General features: G+C 42.5%; 2 protein-coding genes across 5 annotated transcripts in view; one reads left to right on the forward strand and one right to left on the reverse strand.

Annotated features, from left to right (window-relative positions):
- The first annotated feature begins 49 nt into the window (after positions 1 to 49).
- LOC110536902 (ankyrin repeat domain-containing protein SOWAHB) lies at positions 50 to 3,914 on the forward strand. The gene is made up of 2 exons (XM_021622577.2): positions 50 to 3,322; positions 3,364 to 3,914. The coding sequence occupies exon 1, from the start codon at positions 189 to 191 to the stop codon at positions 2,745 to 2,747; it is 2,559 nt and encodes an 852-aa protein (XP_021478252.1). The 5' UTR covers positions 50 to 188; the 3' UTR covers positions 2,748 to 3,322; positions 3,364 to 3,914.
- A 5,281-nt stretch (positions 3,915 to 9,195) lies between these two features.
- The window catches only part of LOC110523118 (protein Shroom3), a 173,964-nt gene continuing 166,769 nt past the window's right edge, over positions 9,196 to 16,390 (reverse strand). For all 4 annotated transcript variants that reach the window (XM_036936803.1, XM_036936802.1, XM_036936804.1 and 1 more), the window contains one exon: positions 9,196 to 9,875. In XM_036936803.1, coding sequence (XP_036792698.1) covers positions 9,471 to 9,875 — 405 coding nt within the window. In that variant the 3' untranslated portion in view covers positions 9,196 to 9,470. The remainder of the gene's footprint in view (positions 9,876 to 16,390) is intronic.

Below are 16,390 nucleotides of genomic sequence, written 5' to 3' on the forward strand. Positions count from 1 at the left end.
GCCCATCGGATGGTAGGCAATTTATATTACGTAACATTTCATGCGCAAAGCTAACGGCCGTGTTGACCGAAGCTCCGGTGTGCAGGTGGAGTTAAACATGTTCACATGGGGTGGAGTTAATTGTTGCTGGCGCAGAAAAAAAAACGTGACAATCAATTGAACTTTGAAACTTCAAGCAAACAGACAGAATGGCTACCGATTTTACTCAGGATTCGGTGTTGCACTTTCTCCAATTCAAGGGTGGGAGAGTGAAGAACTCGGACCTGTTGGCTCACTTCAAAACGTTCCTACGCGACCACGAGAACCAGACGTACAACCGGCAACTGTTTAAAACGTTTGTGAACTCTGTGGCTGTGGTGAAACCAGAGGAGGGAGTATCATACGTTGTGCTAAGGAAGAAATGTCTGGGGCAGGTTGCTGGAGATATCGCCGCCGCATACCACTCACCAAAGCCTCGCGCTAGACAACAACCGGCGCCACAGGCGAGACCGAGGGAGAGAGACCAGTCATCGAGAGCTCCGGTAAACCGAAACCAGCAGAGAGGTCAGATGGGACTGATTGAGACGCACTTTCATGAATTACACGTTCCACCAGGCGACACCAACCAACTCACCGACAAGGTATTAGCCTCGGCTGGAATTGTCAACAACAACAACAACGTGGAAACAACTATCAATTACGAAAAGCCTATCCAATGCTCCTCGCCACATGTGCCAGACCATGCCTCACCTCCTATATACAACAGAGATGCACCATTCCTCCCATCGTACAATGCAGCAATATCAAAGTGGTCAGAAGATGGGAGTGGTCAGAGCTTTGAAGCAGAATGGGAACTGAATCACAAAGGTATTTACATTAGCGGTTCCAAACTTGGCCAGCAGTCAAAAGAACCAAAGAGGAAGAGGTCCTATCCGCCCCCTGAGTTCCTATACACAGAGGTGAAACCTCCAGCGTCTCACCCAACACCGGTCCAACAGAATGCAGTGCAGCCACAGAGGAAAACTTCTGAAAATGACCACAGAAGGACAGCTACAGCATGGCCACTGCTCACCACTCTAGAGCATGCCAGCTCCTCTCCTTGTTTATCTGATGGTTACAGTCCTCCTGCTGCTCCACGCGCTCTACTGACCCCTGACCCCCAGGTGACGCGGAGTAACGGCAACTTGGATGGCAGTTACCACCTCCACCATAGGATCCCACAGCAGCCCAGACCAAAACAAGATGGACTCCCAGCAGCTCCACTGCACGCTACACCTGCCTGTCAGCTGACGCAGAGCAATGGCAGCCTACCTGTACCACAGAAGGATGGAGTCCCAGCCCCTGTTCCGGACATCCAGTATCCGGAAGAGGGAGGAGCTGCTGTTACCCAGTCCAGAGCCCAGACCCTGCCTTTCCCACGCAGCCTACTCCTGGACTCTGCCTACCAGGACCACACTGCTGGGTGTACTGATGGGTTTGGGTACCCTGAGCACCACCACCAGGCCAGCTCTGACTTCTCCTCCAGCCACAGCAGTCTCTCCCTAGCCCAGTCACTGGACTCCAGGGATGAGTGGCCCCAGCGTTCCCCTAGAGAGGAGTGGGCCAGCAATGAAACTCTCAGCTACCAGGACCTGAACTACCCAGGTGAGCAGCAGAGGGTGAAAGTGCACGATATGCTCTGCCGTGCTCAGGAGGCCAAACTGCTCTCTCAGATGCACCGCGCTGAGAGGAGAGCGCCCTGGTCTCACCATCACTCCACCGGTTACCTTGACGATGAGGCGAACAGAGCGTCGTCATGGCACCACTCCACAGGTCATCTCCATGATGACAATGGGTCCAAGTCCATTGAGTCCACCTTTCTTCCTGGTTCAGACCCAGAGCACCACCTCCGACCCCCTGTTCGGCGAATCAGCAGCCGGTTCCGCAGCCGTATGTGCCGCAGCCTCGGAGCCGACCTGGACCAACTGTTCCCGGAGGACAGCGTCTCGGCACGGCACAACCGCCTCCACCTCCTCTCCTCCAACCTCAGCATCAGCCACTCCTTCTCCACCCCCACCTCTCGTACACCCAGCTACAGAAACCTGAGGCGGGAGATGCACTCCGGGGCCTCCAGTAACAAGAGCCTGAACGGAGCCTCTAACTCTGGCGGCCATGACAGCTCCTACTTCCACTGCCACGATCTGGTCCCCCTGGAGACGAAGGAACATGACTGGCTGGTGAAGGGCGCCACTGGGACCTGGACCGACATCTACACCCTGTTCAGAGATGAACCCAGCCTCCTCACCAAGAGAGACTTCATCACTGGTTATACCATCCTGCACTGGATCGCTAAACATGGAGACCACCGGGTCCTCAACACACTCTGGTACGGAGTCAACAAAGCCGGGTTGAAACTGGACGTGGATGTGAAGACTACCTGTGGCTACACGCCTCTTCACCTGGCCGCCATCCACGGGAACAACAAGATGATCCGGCTGCTTGTTTATAAGTTCAGGGCTAACGTGTCCCTCAGGGATACCAGTGGGAAGAAGGCCTGGCAGTACCTGGGCCGGACCGGCCCCAAGGACCTGCTACAGATGCTAGGGGCCCCTCACTGCTGGACTTCCACAGGGGGTAGCTCCACACCCTCAGGGGAGAGACCCAGAAGGCCCGCTGCAACCTCAGCCACGGTAAAGAAGTCCATGTCCATAACTGGGTTCCTCAAGCATAAAACCCTAGTAAAGTTCCCAGGATGGGAGGGTTCTCAGTCTCCCGAATCCTTTGTGTGAGAATAGCGTGAACTTCAGGGTGAGTCTGCCTGCTCTGAGGGTGTGGCTACTGACAAGACCTACCACACAGCTCAAGGCTCTTACTAAGTAAGCCGTTTGGGGTCTTTACTACTTTGATTTGCCACTTAAAAACTTTCTTGGTTATTTCAAATGTTTTTCCATTTATAAAAAATAAAAAATAAAAAGTAAAACCTAATAAATGAATAAGAGGGTGGGATTATGTTATTGAGCTGTCTAAATTAACGTATTGGGATTTGGATTATGATGTGGCATCAACTATCACTTGTGAAATCCTATCATGACACGAAGCACTAGAATCAGTCATTAAGTTAGATCTCTTAAGGGATTGTATTAAACTATGATACCTCAGTATAATTGCTTTGCCATTTTGTTTATTTGCTGCTGGGGAAATGGCTTCCATTCTCGTGTGCTCGTTTTCAATGACCAAAGAATACTCCTTTTTTTTTTTTTTTTTTTAAATGCTTTTTCTCTAACAAAAGTGTACTGTGTGTCAGTTGTTCGTGCTTAAGTGGGTTCAGATTTCAAGTGATGTGACCTGACTCTGGAATGTGGTAGTGAGAGGATCTATTTTCTCTTTTATTTTCTTTGTTCAAAGACCTTTCAAAGTAGCACTGTTATTATTGCATCATCTGACTGGACTAAAATGTCAGGAATCCTTCCCTTCAGTTGCACCAAGAATGCTTACCTTGTACAATGTTTGGAGGTTCACTCAGTATAGATTGCTTGGCTTTATTCACTTCTGATTGACACTACAAGGCATACACAGTACTCACATGAACTGTTTTCTCCATGTGCACTTAAATCATTATTTTTATGATACCTCATGTCCTGAGGTGCTTAAACAATCCAGACTGGTATTTGATGTACCTCTGAAGCCATTTCCATGAAGGGATACATCGGGATTTTGGTAACGGGGCCCTTTATCTACTTCACCAGAGTCAGGTGTCCTCTCTTGTGTCCAGTATTAAGGAACTTAGAGGTTCTAGTTTTGTGAGCCAATGCTAACTAGCATTAACGGAATGACTGGAAGTCTATGGTAACTGCTAGCACGCTAGTAGAAGTATCCCTTTAAGCACTCTTATGTATTTTGTCTCCGACACTACTGTTGTTGATTTAAATTAAATGTTAACCTGTGTTAAAATTGAACTTGCAGAGAGAGTGCTAACGAAGGCTAATTTACAAATGGAACCCTATTCCCTATGTATAGTGCACTACTTTAGACCAGAGCCCTATGGAACCCTATTCCCTATATAGTGCACTACTTTGGACCAGAGCCCTACAGAACCCTATTCCCTATATAGTGCACTACTTTAGACCAGAGCCCTATGGAACCCTATTCCCTATATAGTGCACTACGTTGGACCAGAGCCCTACAGAACCCTATTCCCTATATAGTGCACTACTTTATACCAGAGCCCTATGGAACCCTATTCCCTATATAGTGCACTACTTTGGACCAGAGCCCCATGGAACCCTATTCCCTATATAGTGCACTACTTTAGACCAGGGCCCATATAGGGAATAGGGTGCCATTTGGGGGGGGGGGGGACAGCCTAATACTCAAAACTTACATTTACTGTACATTTGTTTTGCTCTTAATGGAAAAAAACCAACATAAAATATATATTGTCACTGGGTGTGAATGGGAGGCTGTTATATCAAGCATTGTATTGTATAACCTGTTAGACATTATGTCTATAGCTTTCCTTTTCTATGAATAAAAAGCATATCATTGTATATTAACTGCTATAGTTGTTAGCATTTCTTCAAAGATTATTGTCAACACATTAGCTGTTTGTGTCACCTCTGCTGTTAACTGTTGTAGCATGGGCTCTCGAGTGGCTCAGCGGTCTACGGCACTGCATCTACAGTCCCTGGTTCGAATCCAGGCTGTATCACATCCGTCCGTGATTGGGAGTCCCATAGGGCGGCGCACAATTGGCCCAGCGTCGCCGAGGTAGGCCGTCATTTTAAATAAGAACTTGTTCTTAACTGACTTGGTCTAGTTCAAATAAAGGTCACACACCCCTGTGATCTGATTCCTGTCAACAACCAAGACCTCGTTCAGTGGACAAACCTTCTGGGATTTTGCAGATAGAAACATCATGAATAGAGCAGACATGATTTACCCTACATGTCAGAGAGCCATGTCTGTTCTACAAAACTAATTTCTATCTGAACGTTCCACAATGTTGTCTCATGCTGAACGCAGACCTGATAAACAAGCATGTTTCTTTTGACTATTTCTCTCGACCTGTAATACAACAGGCAGTTGGGAGAGAATTCTAGGGATAGTCTATTGGTTTTCTTACCCTGTAGGAGTCTATGGACCTGGTATGACAGCGATCCATGCTTTGGTTTAGGGCTCTATTCAATCCGATTCGCTGAAGTTCAGCTTTACAGCGTGATTGACATTTAAAGGCAATGTTCCCGCGATAGCAGAGACTCCATTCACGATAAATGCTGCATCATGTTCAATTAATCTATAAGTGACTTCATTGATCTTCACAATGAATTTGAGATACATTTGGATGATTTAGAAACGATGCGTGCATTTTTTTTTTGTATGTAATTTGGGTGAAATATCCCTTTAACAGTGGAAGGAATGATGAGAATGTTATGACAAGTCCTACCAGCACTCTGGACACTGCTATGTTGAGCTATCATGTTACACTGGGTTAGCTCTCCCGAGGGCAAATAGTCCACAAGTCAAGTCACTAGGACAGTCAGTGGACCAGTCAACTTCTAGGATGAGGAACGTGAACTGCAACACACACACTTCACACAAGCAGGCTGTTTCACATTGGCAGTCCCATAGGGCGGCGCACAATTGGCCCAGCGTCGTCCGGGTTTGGCCGTCATTGTAATTAAGAATTTGTTCTCAACTGACTTGCCTCGTTAAATAAAGGTTAAATAAATAACAATAAAAGCAACGTTGCAGTATGACTTGACTTGAATGTCCAAGACAAATGTCCCTAGCCTGAGTGCCAGTCTGTTGGTGCTATCATGCACACTCTAGCCTGAGAACCAGTCTGTTGGTGCTATCATGCCCACTCTAGCCTGAGAGCCAGTCTGTTGGTGCTATCATGCCCAATCTAGCCTGAGGGCCAGTCTGTTGGTGCTATCATGCCCAATCTAGCCTGAGGGCCAGTCTGTTGGTGCTATCATGCCCACTCTAGCCTGAGGGCCAGTCTGTTGGTGCTATCATGCCCACTCTGGCCTGAGAGCCAGTCTGTTGGTGCTATCATGCCCACTCTAGCCTGAGAGCCAGTATGTTGGTGCTATCATGCCCACTCTAGCCTGAGAGCCAGTCTGTTGGTGCTATCATGCCCACTCTAGCCTGAGAGCCAGTCTGTTGGTGCTATCATGCCCACTCTAGCCTGAGAGCCAGTCTGTTGGTGCTATCATGCCCAGTCTAGCCTGAGGGCCAGTCTGTTGGTGCTATCATGCCCACTCTAGCCTGGGAGCCAGTCTGTTGGTGCTATCATGCCCACTCTAGCCTGAGTGCCAGTCTGTTGGTGCTATCATGCCCACTCTAGCCTGAGAGCCAGTCTGTTGGTGCTATCATGCCCACTCTTAGCCTGAGAGACAGTCTGTTGGTGCTATCATGCCTACTCTAGCCTGAGTGCCAGTCTGTTGGTGCTATCATGCCCACTCTAGCCTGAGAGCCAGTCTGTTGGTGCTATCATGCCCAATCTAGCCTGAGAGCCAGTCTGTTGGTGCTATCATGCCCACTCTAGCCTGAGAGCCAGTATGTTGGTGCTATCATGCCCAATCTAGCCTGAGTGCCAGTCTGTTGGTGCTATCATGCCCACTCTAGCCTGAGTGCCAGTCTGTTGGTGCTATCATGCCCACTCTAGCCTGAGAGCCAGTCTGTTGGTGCTATCATGCCCACTCTAGCCTGAGAGCCAGTCTGTTGGTGCTATCATGCCCACTCTAGCCTGAGAGCCAGTCTGTTGGTGCTATCATGCCCACTCATTGTCACTTTTGGGTTGACATCTGACAATGAGCTATGGAGCACAAACTGATCTGGGACCAGGCTATAGAAGGAGACAACAGATCTGGGACCAGGCTATAGAAGGAGACAACAGATCTGGGACCAGGCTAACATGTCCCTTCAGGGAGAATAAAATTGATCTTATCTCATCCACAACAGAACAGATACACCATGGCTGATGACATTATAGAATAGTTAGTCAAAGTACAGAAAGACAACAACAAAGGCTCTGTTTAAAAAATAGATTTATTTGTAGAACAAGGATCTTTTTTCCAATCAGCCTCCCTTCTCCAATCAGCCTCCCTTCTCCAATCAGCCTCCCTTCTCCAATCAGCCTCCCTTCTCCAATCAGCCTCCCTTCTCCAATCAGCCTCCCTTCTCCTACGCTTCGTAAAGCACGATTGATACATGGAATTTTGATTAGGAAAATCTGTCAAATCTGAGAATTCAGTTGTGCTTCTGAAAAGCTATGAAGAAAAATATGGATGGCACCATTATTGGTGCAAATAGTAACATGAATATGTGCCTGATACAGTATATTTGACTCAAATTAGAATAATTATGTAGATGCTTTTTCTCTCAAAAGGACACAACAATATCAATTGGCATAGTACATTTTGGGGAGGGAAAACAAGCAAGGAGTCACAGGACTCTACACTCACGCTGACACTACACACCACACACACACACACACACACACACACACACACACACACACACACACACACACACACACACACACACACACACACACACACACACACACACACACACACACACACACACACACACACACACACACACACACACACACACACACACAGACAGATACCACACACACACTGATACCACACACACACACTTCCCACTGGGCAAAAACAGGTTGAATCAAGGTTGTTTCCACGTCATTTCAACCCAACAAATCAATGTGATGATGTTGAATCAACGTAGAAAACAGATTAGATTTGCAAAAAAGTCATCAACAAAAGGATATTTAGTCTCGTTTTTTCACCCAACTTTTAACCTAATTCCAATGACACGGTGAAAAGTTTAGTTGAATTCACAAATTCTAGAACATTACATCATCATGACATCATCTTGCCTTCTCTGAGAGAAATCACATTTGTTTTAACTTTCACATAATTTTTTTCAGTTTCCAAAAAAATATAAAAATGTTTTTTTTGTTTGTTTGTCATCTACATATTAAAAATCATAAGAGGTTAGCAGACACCATATGTACAGCCACTTGCATTCCTTTTTTTTGAATAATATAAATAATTATAGCAGTTGTTGTCAATGTCATGGTAGCTTTTATCACAAACTATCATTTTCGAGTCTGAATTAGAAGTGTTTGAAGCATAATATTGCCTTAGATTGTGACTACATATTAATATGAGTGAGAGCGTGCTATTATGTTGGTAAAGAAAACAGGCCTATTTGTTTTTGATTTGATATTTCAGGTCTGGTTCCTCCTGACCAATAGGAACAGAATGAGAAATAGAAGCCATTCTAGTTCTGTGATTCTGACCATTCTGACCAATCAGTAGTTAAACTGCCCCCCAAAAAAGTGCTCAGCTGTAGTGATATACAAACGTAAAGGCAGTAGTAATGTTATAAATATATGGGGAACAACATTTCTTGACAGGAAGTTGTACATCCACCATCGTTACTCTCAAAGCTTTGATCCACTCGTATGAATACAACTAGGTACCTCAACAGTGTATTGAATCAACCAAAGACATGCTGAGTGGCCAGTCAGAATACAGATATGTGAAAAAGCTTGAGTAACATAGGAAGCATAAATAGAGGCACAAGAATGCATCGATCATGAATGCAGTCTGTCTGAATGCAATCTGTCTGAACGCAGTCTGTCTGAATGCAGTCTGTCTGCCTGAATGCAGTCTGTCTGAATGCAGTCTGTCTAAATGCAATCTGTCTGAACGCAGTCTGTCTGCCTGAATGCAGTCTGTCTGCCTGAATGCAGTCTGTCTGCCTGTCTGTCTGAATGCAGTCTGTCTGAATGCAGTCTGCCTGTCTGTCTACTGGTCTGTCTGCCTGTCTGTCTGCATGTCTGCTTGTCTGTCTACCGGTCTGCCTGTCTGCCTGTCTGTCTGCCTGTGCCTGCCTGTCTGTCTGTCTGCCTGTCTGTCTGTCTGTCTGTCTGTGCCTGCCTGCCTGTCTGCCTGTCTGTCTGTCTGTCTGTCTGTGCCTGCCTGTCTGTCTGTCTGTGCCTGCCTACCTGCCTGCCTGTCTGTCTGTCTGTCTGTCTGTCTGTCTGTCTGTCTGTCTGTCTGCCTGTCTGTCTGTCTGTCTGTCTGTCTGTCTGTCTGTCTGTCTGTCTGTCTGTCTGCCTGCCTGCCTGTCTGTCTGTCTGTCTGTCTGTCTGTCTGTCTGTGCCTGCCTGCCTGTCTGCCTGTCTGTCTGTCTGTCTGTCTGTCTGTCTGCCTGTCTGTCTGCCTGTCTGTCTGTCTGTCTGCCTGTCTGTCTGTCTGCCTGTCTGTCTGTCTGCCTGTCTGTCTGTCTGCCTGCAACAAGGGGACAGACCGACAGACATCCTTCCTGCTTCATATAGAGCAGAACTGGATGAACTGTATCTCTCTCTTCAACCAAGTACTGTTGTATCTTACTCATGGTGCTCCTCCCACTGAGTCAGAGACACAGCAACTGTAGGAGTGACCAGGAGCAGTGTTGTTGTTGGGGTGATGTCACAGTGATGTCACAGTGGCGGAGCGGACTGTTTGGGTAGGACCAAGGTTAGGGCTGGGAGCTCCAAGGTTAGGGCTGGGAGCTCTAAGGTTAGAGCCGAGGCTGGGGTTCAACCCAGGGATAGGTGAGCGGGGCTGGGCCTGATGATCCCCTGGAGAGATAGTCTCAGCCAGCCTGCTGAGCTGTTCATCCCACTGCTTAAGGAGCTCATCCAGGTGTCTCTGGCGGATCAGCAGGGCTGGTTTCATACAGACGAAGTGCTGGTAGTCTCTAAGCTGCGGCCCAGTCAGGTACCCACCCAGGATGTCCAGTACCACACGCTCGCGCCGGTCCAGATTCTCCTTCAGCTCCCTGGCATCCTCGTGCTGACTACACAGCTGTCTGCGTTTCTGCTGTAAGGACTCCTGAGTTAACACAGATATATAGATTATTAAAGACATCCTGGTGCTGACGACACAGATTCCCGAGGGCAGAGAGAGATTGTTAGTGATAGGTGAATAGAGTCTTTACACAGAGAGACTCCTGGTTAAACTAGAGGAGATAGACATCCTGTCTGCTGTAGACTCCTGAGGGGAGAGAGATAGAAGGGATGTATGTGGGTTAGTAAATACACACAGACACTATGACCTGGCACCACCTAGTGGCCATCATGTGACACATCTACAGAACCATGTTCATTATGCGGTGTTAGGGGTCTCCTTCACACTGTGATTCTCAGACTGTAGTATGTAGAGTGGAGTATCTTCACCCTCTTCTGTGCTGTTATGTGTGTAGTGTAGTGTTAGTGTTAGTGTAGTGTAGTGTAGTGTTAGTGTTAGTGTAGTGTAGTGTAGTGTTAGTGTAGTGTAGTGTTAGTGTAGTGTTAGTGTAGTGTTAGTGTAGTGCAGAGTTAGTGTAGTATTAGTGTTAGTGTTAGTGCAGTGTAGTGTTAGTGTAGTGTTGGTGTTAGTGTAGTGTAGTGTTAGTGTTAGTGTAGTGTAGTGTTAGTGTAGTGTAGTGTAGTGTTAGTGTTAGTGTAGTGCAGTGCAGAGTTAGTGTAGTATTATTGTTAGTGTAGTGCAGTGTAGTGTAGTGTTAGTGTAGTGTAGTGTAGTGTAGTGTTAGTGTTAGTGTTAGTGTAGTGCAGTGCAGAGTTAGTGTAGTATTAGTGTTAGTGTAGTGCAGTGTAGTGTAGTGTTAGTGTAGTGTAGTGTTAGTGTTAGTGTAGTGCAGTGCAGAGTTAGTGTAGTATTAGTGTTAGTGTAGTGCAGTGTAGTGTTAGTGTAGTGTTAGTGTTAGTGTTAGTATTAGTGTAGTGTTAGTGTTAGTGTAGTGTAGTGTAGTGTTAGTGCAGTGTAGTGTTAGTGTTAGTGTAGTGTTAGTGTAGTGTTAGTGTTAGTGCAGTGTAGTGTAGTGTTAGTGTTAGTGTAGTGTAGTGTAGTGCAGTGCAGAGTTAGTGTAGTATTAGTGTTAGTGCAGTGTAGTGTTAGTGTTAGTGTAGTGTAGTGTTAGTGTTAGTGTAGTGTATTGTTAGTGTAGTGTTAGTGTTAGTGTAGTGTAGTGTTAGTGTTAGTGCAGTGTAGTGTTAGTGTAGTGTAGTGTAGTGCAGTGCAGAGTTAGTGTAGTATTAGTGTTAGTGCAGTGTAGTGTTAGTGTTAGTGTAGTGTAGTGTTAGTGTAGTGTTAGTGTTGTGTAGTGTAGTGTAGTGTAGTGTTAGTGTAGTGTTAGTGTAGTGTAGTGTTAGTGTAGTGTAGTGTTAGTGTAGTGTAGTGTTAGTGTAGTGCAATGTTAGTGTAGTGTTAGTGTAGTGTAGTGTAGTGTTAGTGTTAGTGCAGTGTTAGTGTAGTGCAGTGTAGTGTTAGTGTACTGTAGTGCAGTGTTAGTGTAGTGTAGTGTTAGTGTAGTGCAGTGTTAGTGTAGTGTTAGTGTAGTGTTAGTGTAGTGTAGTGCAGTGTTAGTGTAGTGTAGTGTAGTGTACTGTAGTGCAGTGTTAGTGTAGTGTTAGTGTTAGTGTAGTGTTAGTGTAGTGTAGTGTTAGTGTAGTGCAGTGTTAGTGTAGTGTAGTGTTAGTGTTAGTGTAGTGCAGTGTAGTGTAGTGTTAGTGTAGTGTAGTGTTAGTGTTAGTGTAGTGCAGTGCAGAGTTAGTGTAGTATTAGTGTTAGTGTAGTGCAGTGTAGTGTTAGTGTAGTGTTAGTGTTAGTGTTAGTGTTAGTGTAGTGTTAGTGTTAGTGTAGTGTAGTGTAGTGTTAGTGCAGTGTAGTGTTAGTGTTAGTGTAGTGTAGTGTTAGTGTTAGTGCAGTGTAGTGTAGTGTTAGTGTTAGTGTAGTGTAGTGTAGTGCAGTGCAGAGTTAGTGTAGTATTAGTGTTAGTGCAGTGTAGTGTTAGTGTTAGTGTAGTGTAGTGTTAGTGTTAGTGTAGTGTAGTGTTAGTGTAGTGTTAGTGTTAGTGTAGTGTAGTGTTAGTGTTAGTGTTAGTGCAGTGTAGTGTTAGTGTAGTGTAGTGTAGTGCAGTGCAGAGTTAGTGTAGTATTAGTGTTAGTGCAGTGTAGTGTTAGTGTTAGTGTAGTGTAGTGTTAGTGTAGTGTTAGTGTTGTGTAGTGTAGTGTAGTGTTAGTGTAGTGTTAGTGTAGTGTAGTGTTAGTGTAGTGTAGTGTTAGTGTAGTGTAGTGTTAGTGTAGTGCAATGTTAGTGTAGTGTTAGTGTAGTGTAGTGTAGTGTTAGTGTTAGTGCAGTGTTAGTGTAGTGCAGTGTAGTGTTAGTGTACTGTAGTGCAGTGTTAGTGTAGTGTAGTGTTAGTGTAGTGCAGTGTTAGTGTAGTGTTAGTGTAGTGTTAGTGTAGTGTAGTGCAGTGTTAGTGTAGTGTAGTGTAGTGTACTGTAGTGCAGTGTTAGTGTAGTGTTAGTGTTAGTGTAGTGTTAGTGTAGTGTAGTGTTAGTGTAGTGCAGTGTTAGTGTAGTGTAGTGTTAGTGTAGTGTTAGTGTAGTGTTAGTGCAGTGTAGTGTTAGTGTAGTGTAGTGTAGTGCAGTGCAGAGTTAGTGTAGTATTAGTGTTAGTGCAGTGTAGTGTTAGTGTTAGTGTAGTGTAGTGTTAGTGTAGTGTTAGTGTTGTGTAGTGTAGTGTAGTGTAGTGTTAGTGTAGTGTTAGTGTAGTGTAGTGTTAGTGTAGTGTAGTGTTAGTGTAGTGTAGTGTTAGTGTAGTGCAATGTTAGTGTAGTGTTAGTGTAGTGTAGTGTAGTGTTAGTGTTAGTGCAGTGTTAGTGTAGTGCAGTGTAGTGTTAGTGTACTGTAGTGCAGTGTTAGTGTAGTGTAGTGTTAGTGTAGTGCAGTGTTAGTGTAGTGTTAGTGTAGTGTTAGTGTAGTGTAGTGCAGTGTTAGTGTAGTGTAGTGTAGTGTACTGTAGTGCAGTGTTAGTGTAGTGTTAGTGTTAGTGTAGTGTTAGTGTAGTGTAGTGTTAGTGTAGTGCAGTGTTAGTGTAGTGTAGTGTTAGTGTAGTGTTAGTGTAGTGCAGTGTTAGTGTAGTGTTAGTGTAGTGTTAGTGTAGTGTTAGTGTAGTGCAGTGTTAGTGTAGTGTTAGTGTAGTGCAGTGTTAGTGTAGTGTTAGTGTAGTGTTCATGTAGTGTAGTGTTACTGTAGTGCTAGTGTAGTGTTAGTGTTAGTGTAGTGTTCATGTAGTGTAGTGTTTGTGTTAGTGTAATGTAGTGTAGTGTTACTGTAGTGCTAGTGTAGTGTTAGTGTTAGTGTAGTGTTCATGTAGTGTAGTGTTACTGTAGTGCTAGTGTAGTGTTAGTGTTAGTGTAGTGTTCATGTAGTGTAGTGTCAGTGTAATGTTAATGTAGTGTAGTGTTACTGTAGTGCTAGTGTAGTGTTAGTGTTAGTGTAGTGTTCATGTAGTGTAGTGGTAGTGTTAGTGCAGTGTAAGTGTAGTGTAGTGTAGGTGTGGAGTGTAGGTGTAGTGTAGGTGTTAGTGTGGTGTGTAGCGTAGTGTATTGTGGTGTAGTGTTAGTGTGGTGTGTAGTGTAGGTGTGTAGTGTATGTGTAGTGTAGGTGTAGTATGTAGTGTAGGCATAGTGTTTAGTGTAGTTGTAGTGTGTAGTGTAGTTGTAGTGTATGTGTAGTGTGTAGTGTAGGTCTAGTGTAGGTGTAGTGTGTAGTGTAGGTGTAGTGTGTAGTATAGTTGTAGTGTGTAGGTGTAGTGTGTAGTGTAGGTGTAGTGTGTAGCGTAGGTGTAGTGTAGGTGTAGTGTAGGTGTGGTGTAGTGTGTAGTATAGTTGTAGTGTGTAGGTGTAGTGTGTAGTGTAGTGTGTAGTGTAGGTGTAGTGTGTAGTGTAGGTGTAGTGTAGGTGTAGTGTGTACTGTAGGTGTAGTGTGTAGTATAGCTGTAGTGTGTACGTGTAGTGTAGGTGGAGTGTATGTGTAGTGTATGTGTAGTGTGTAGTGTAGGTGTAGTGTAGGTGTAGTGTAGGGGTAGTATGTAGTGTAGGTGTAGTGTGTAGTGTAGGTGTAGTGTGTAGTGTAGGTGTAGTGTGTAGTGTAGTTGTAGTGTGTAGTGTAGTTGTAGTGTAGGTCTAGTGTGTAGTGTAGGTGTAGTGTGTAGTATAGTTGTAGTGTGTAGTGTAGTTGTAGTGTAGCTGTAGTGTGTACAGTGTGTGAAGCCTCATCCTCTCCTCTTGGCTGTCCTCTGTCTCCTGTCTATCCAGGGAAGAGAGGACATAGTGTATACTATATAGTGTATAATGTATAGTGTATAGTGTATAATGTATAGTGTATAGTGTATAATGTATAATGTATAGTGTATAGTGTATAGTGTATAGTGCATAATGTATAATGTATAGTGTATAGTGTATAGTGCATAATGTATAGTGTATAGTGTATAGTGTATAGTGCATAATGTATAATGTATAGTGTATAGTGTATAATGTATAGTGCATAGTGTATAGTGTATAATGTATAGTGTATAGTGTATAGTGTATAGTGTATAGTGTATAATGTATAGTGTATAGTGTATAATGTATAATGTATAATGTATAGTGTATAGTGTATAGTGCATAATGTATAATGTATAGTGTATAGTGTATAATGTATAGTGCATAATGTATAGTGTATAATGTATAGTGTATAGTGCATAGTGTATAGTGTATAGTGTATAGTGTATAATGTATAGTGTATAGTGTATAGTGTATAATGCATAATGTATAGTGTATAATGTATAGTGTATAGTGCATAGTGTATAGTGTATAGTGTATAGTGTATAGTGTATAGTGTATAGTGTATAGTGTATAGTGTATAGTGCATAATGTATAATGTATAATGTATAGTGTATAGTGTATAGTGTATAATGTATAGTGTATAGTGTATAGTGTATAGTGCATAATGTATAATGTATAGTGTATAGTGTATAGTGTATAATGTATAGTGTATAGTGTATAGTGTATAATGTATAGTGTATAGTGTATAGTGTATAGTGTATAATGTATAGTGTATAGTGTATAGTGTATAGTGTATAGTGCATAATGTATAATGTATAGTGTATAGTGTATAGTGCATAATGTATAATGTATAGTGTATAGTGTATAGTGCATAATGTATAGTGTATAGTGTATAGTGTATAGTGCATAATGTATAGTGTATAGTGTATAGTGCATAATGTATAATGTATAGTGTATAGTGTATAGTGTATAGTGTATAGTGCATAATGTATAGTGTATAGTGTATAATGTATAGTGTATAATGTATAGTGTATAGTGTATAATGTATAGTGTATAATGTATAGTGTATAATGTATAGTGTATAATGTATAGTGCATAGTGTATAGTGTATAATGTATAGTGTATAGTGTATAGTGTATAATGTATAGTGTATAGTGTATAGTGTATAATGTATAGTGTATAGTGTATAGTGTATAATGTATAGTGTATAGTGTATAGTGTATAGTGTATAGTGCATAATGTATAATGTATAGTGTATAGTGTATAGTGCATAATGTATAATGTATAGTGTATAGTGTATAGTGCATAATGTATAGTGTATAGTGTATAGTGTATAGTGTATAATGTATAGTGTATAGTGTATAGTGTATAATGTGTAGTGTATAGTGTATAATGTATAATGTATAGTGTATAATGTATAATGTATAGTGTATAGTGTATAGTGCATAATGTATAATGTATAGTGCATAGTGTATAGTGTATAATGTATAGTGTATAGTGTATAGTGTATAGTGTATAATGTATAGTGTATAATGTATAATGTATAGTGTATAGTGTATAGTGTATAGTGTATAATGCATAATGTATAGTGTATAATGTATAGTGTATAATGTATAGTGTATAATGTATAGTGTATAGTGTATAATGTATAGTGTATAGTGTATAATGTATAATGTATAGTGTATAATGTATAATGTATAGTGTATAATGTATAGTGTATAGTGTATAATGTATAATGTATAGTGTATAGTGTATAGTGTATAGTGTATAATGCATAATGTATAGTGTATAATGCATAGTGTATAGTGTATAATGTATAGTGTATAATGTATAATGTATAGTGTATAGTGTATAGTGTATAATGTATAATGTATAATGTATAGTGTATAGTGTATAGTGTATAGTGTATAATGCATAATGTATAGTGTATAGTGTATAGTGTATAGTGTATAATGCATAATGTATAATGTATAGTGTATAGTGTATAATGCATAATGTATAGTGTATAGTGTATAGTGCATAATGTATAATGTATAGTGTATAGTGTATAATGTATAATGTATAGTGTATAGTGTATAGTGTATAGTGCATAATGTATAATGTATAGTGTATAGTGTATAATGTATAATGTATAGTGTATAGTGTATAGTGTATAGTGCATAATGTATAATGTATAGTGTATAGTGTATAGTGTATAGTGTATAGTGTATAATGCATAATGTATAATGTATAGTGT

The sequence above is a fragment of the Oncorhynchus mykiss genome, chromosome 12 (genome assembly GCF_013265735.2).
Source record: "Oncorhynchus mykiss isolate Arlee chromosome 12, USDA_OmykA_1.1, whole genome shotgun sequence".
NCBI classification, from domain to species: domain Eukaryota; kingdom Metazoa; phylum Chordata; class Actinopteri; order Salmoniformes; family Salmonidae; genus Oncorhynchus; species Oncorhynchus mykiss.

What these genes read in the sequence shown, in the direction of transcription:
- LOC110536902 (XM_021622577.2), top strand. Translation starts at nt 189, where the DNA reads ATGGCTACCGATTTTACTCAGGATTCGGTGTTGCACTTTCTCCAATTC.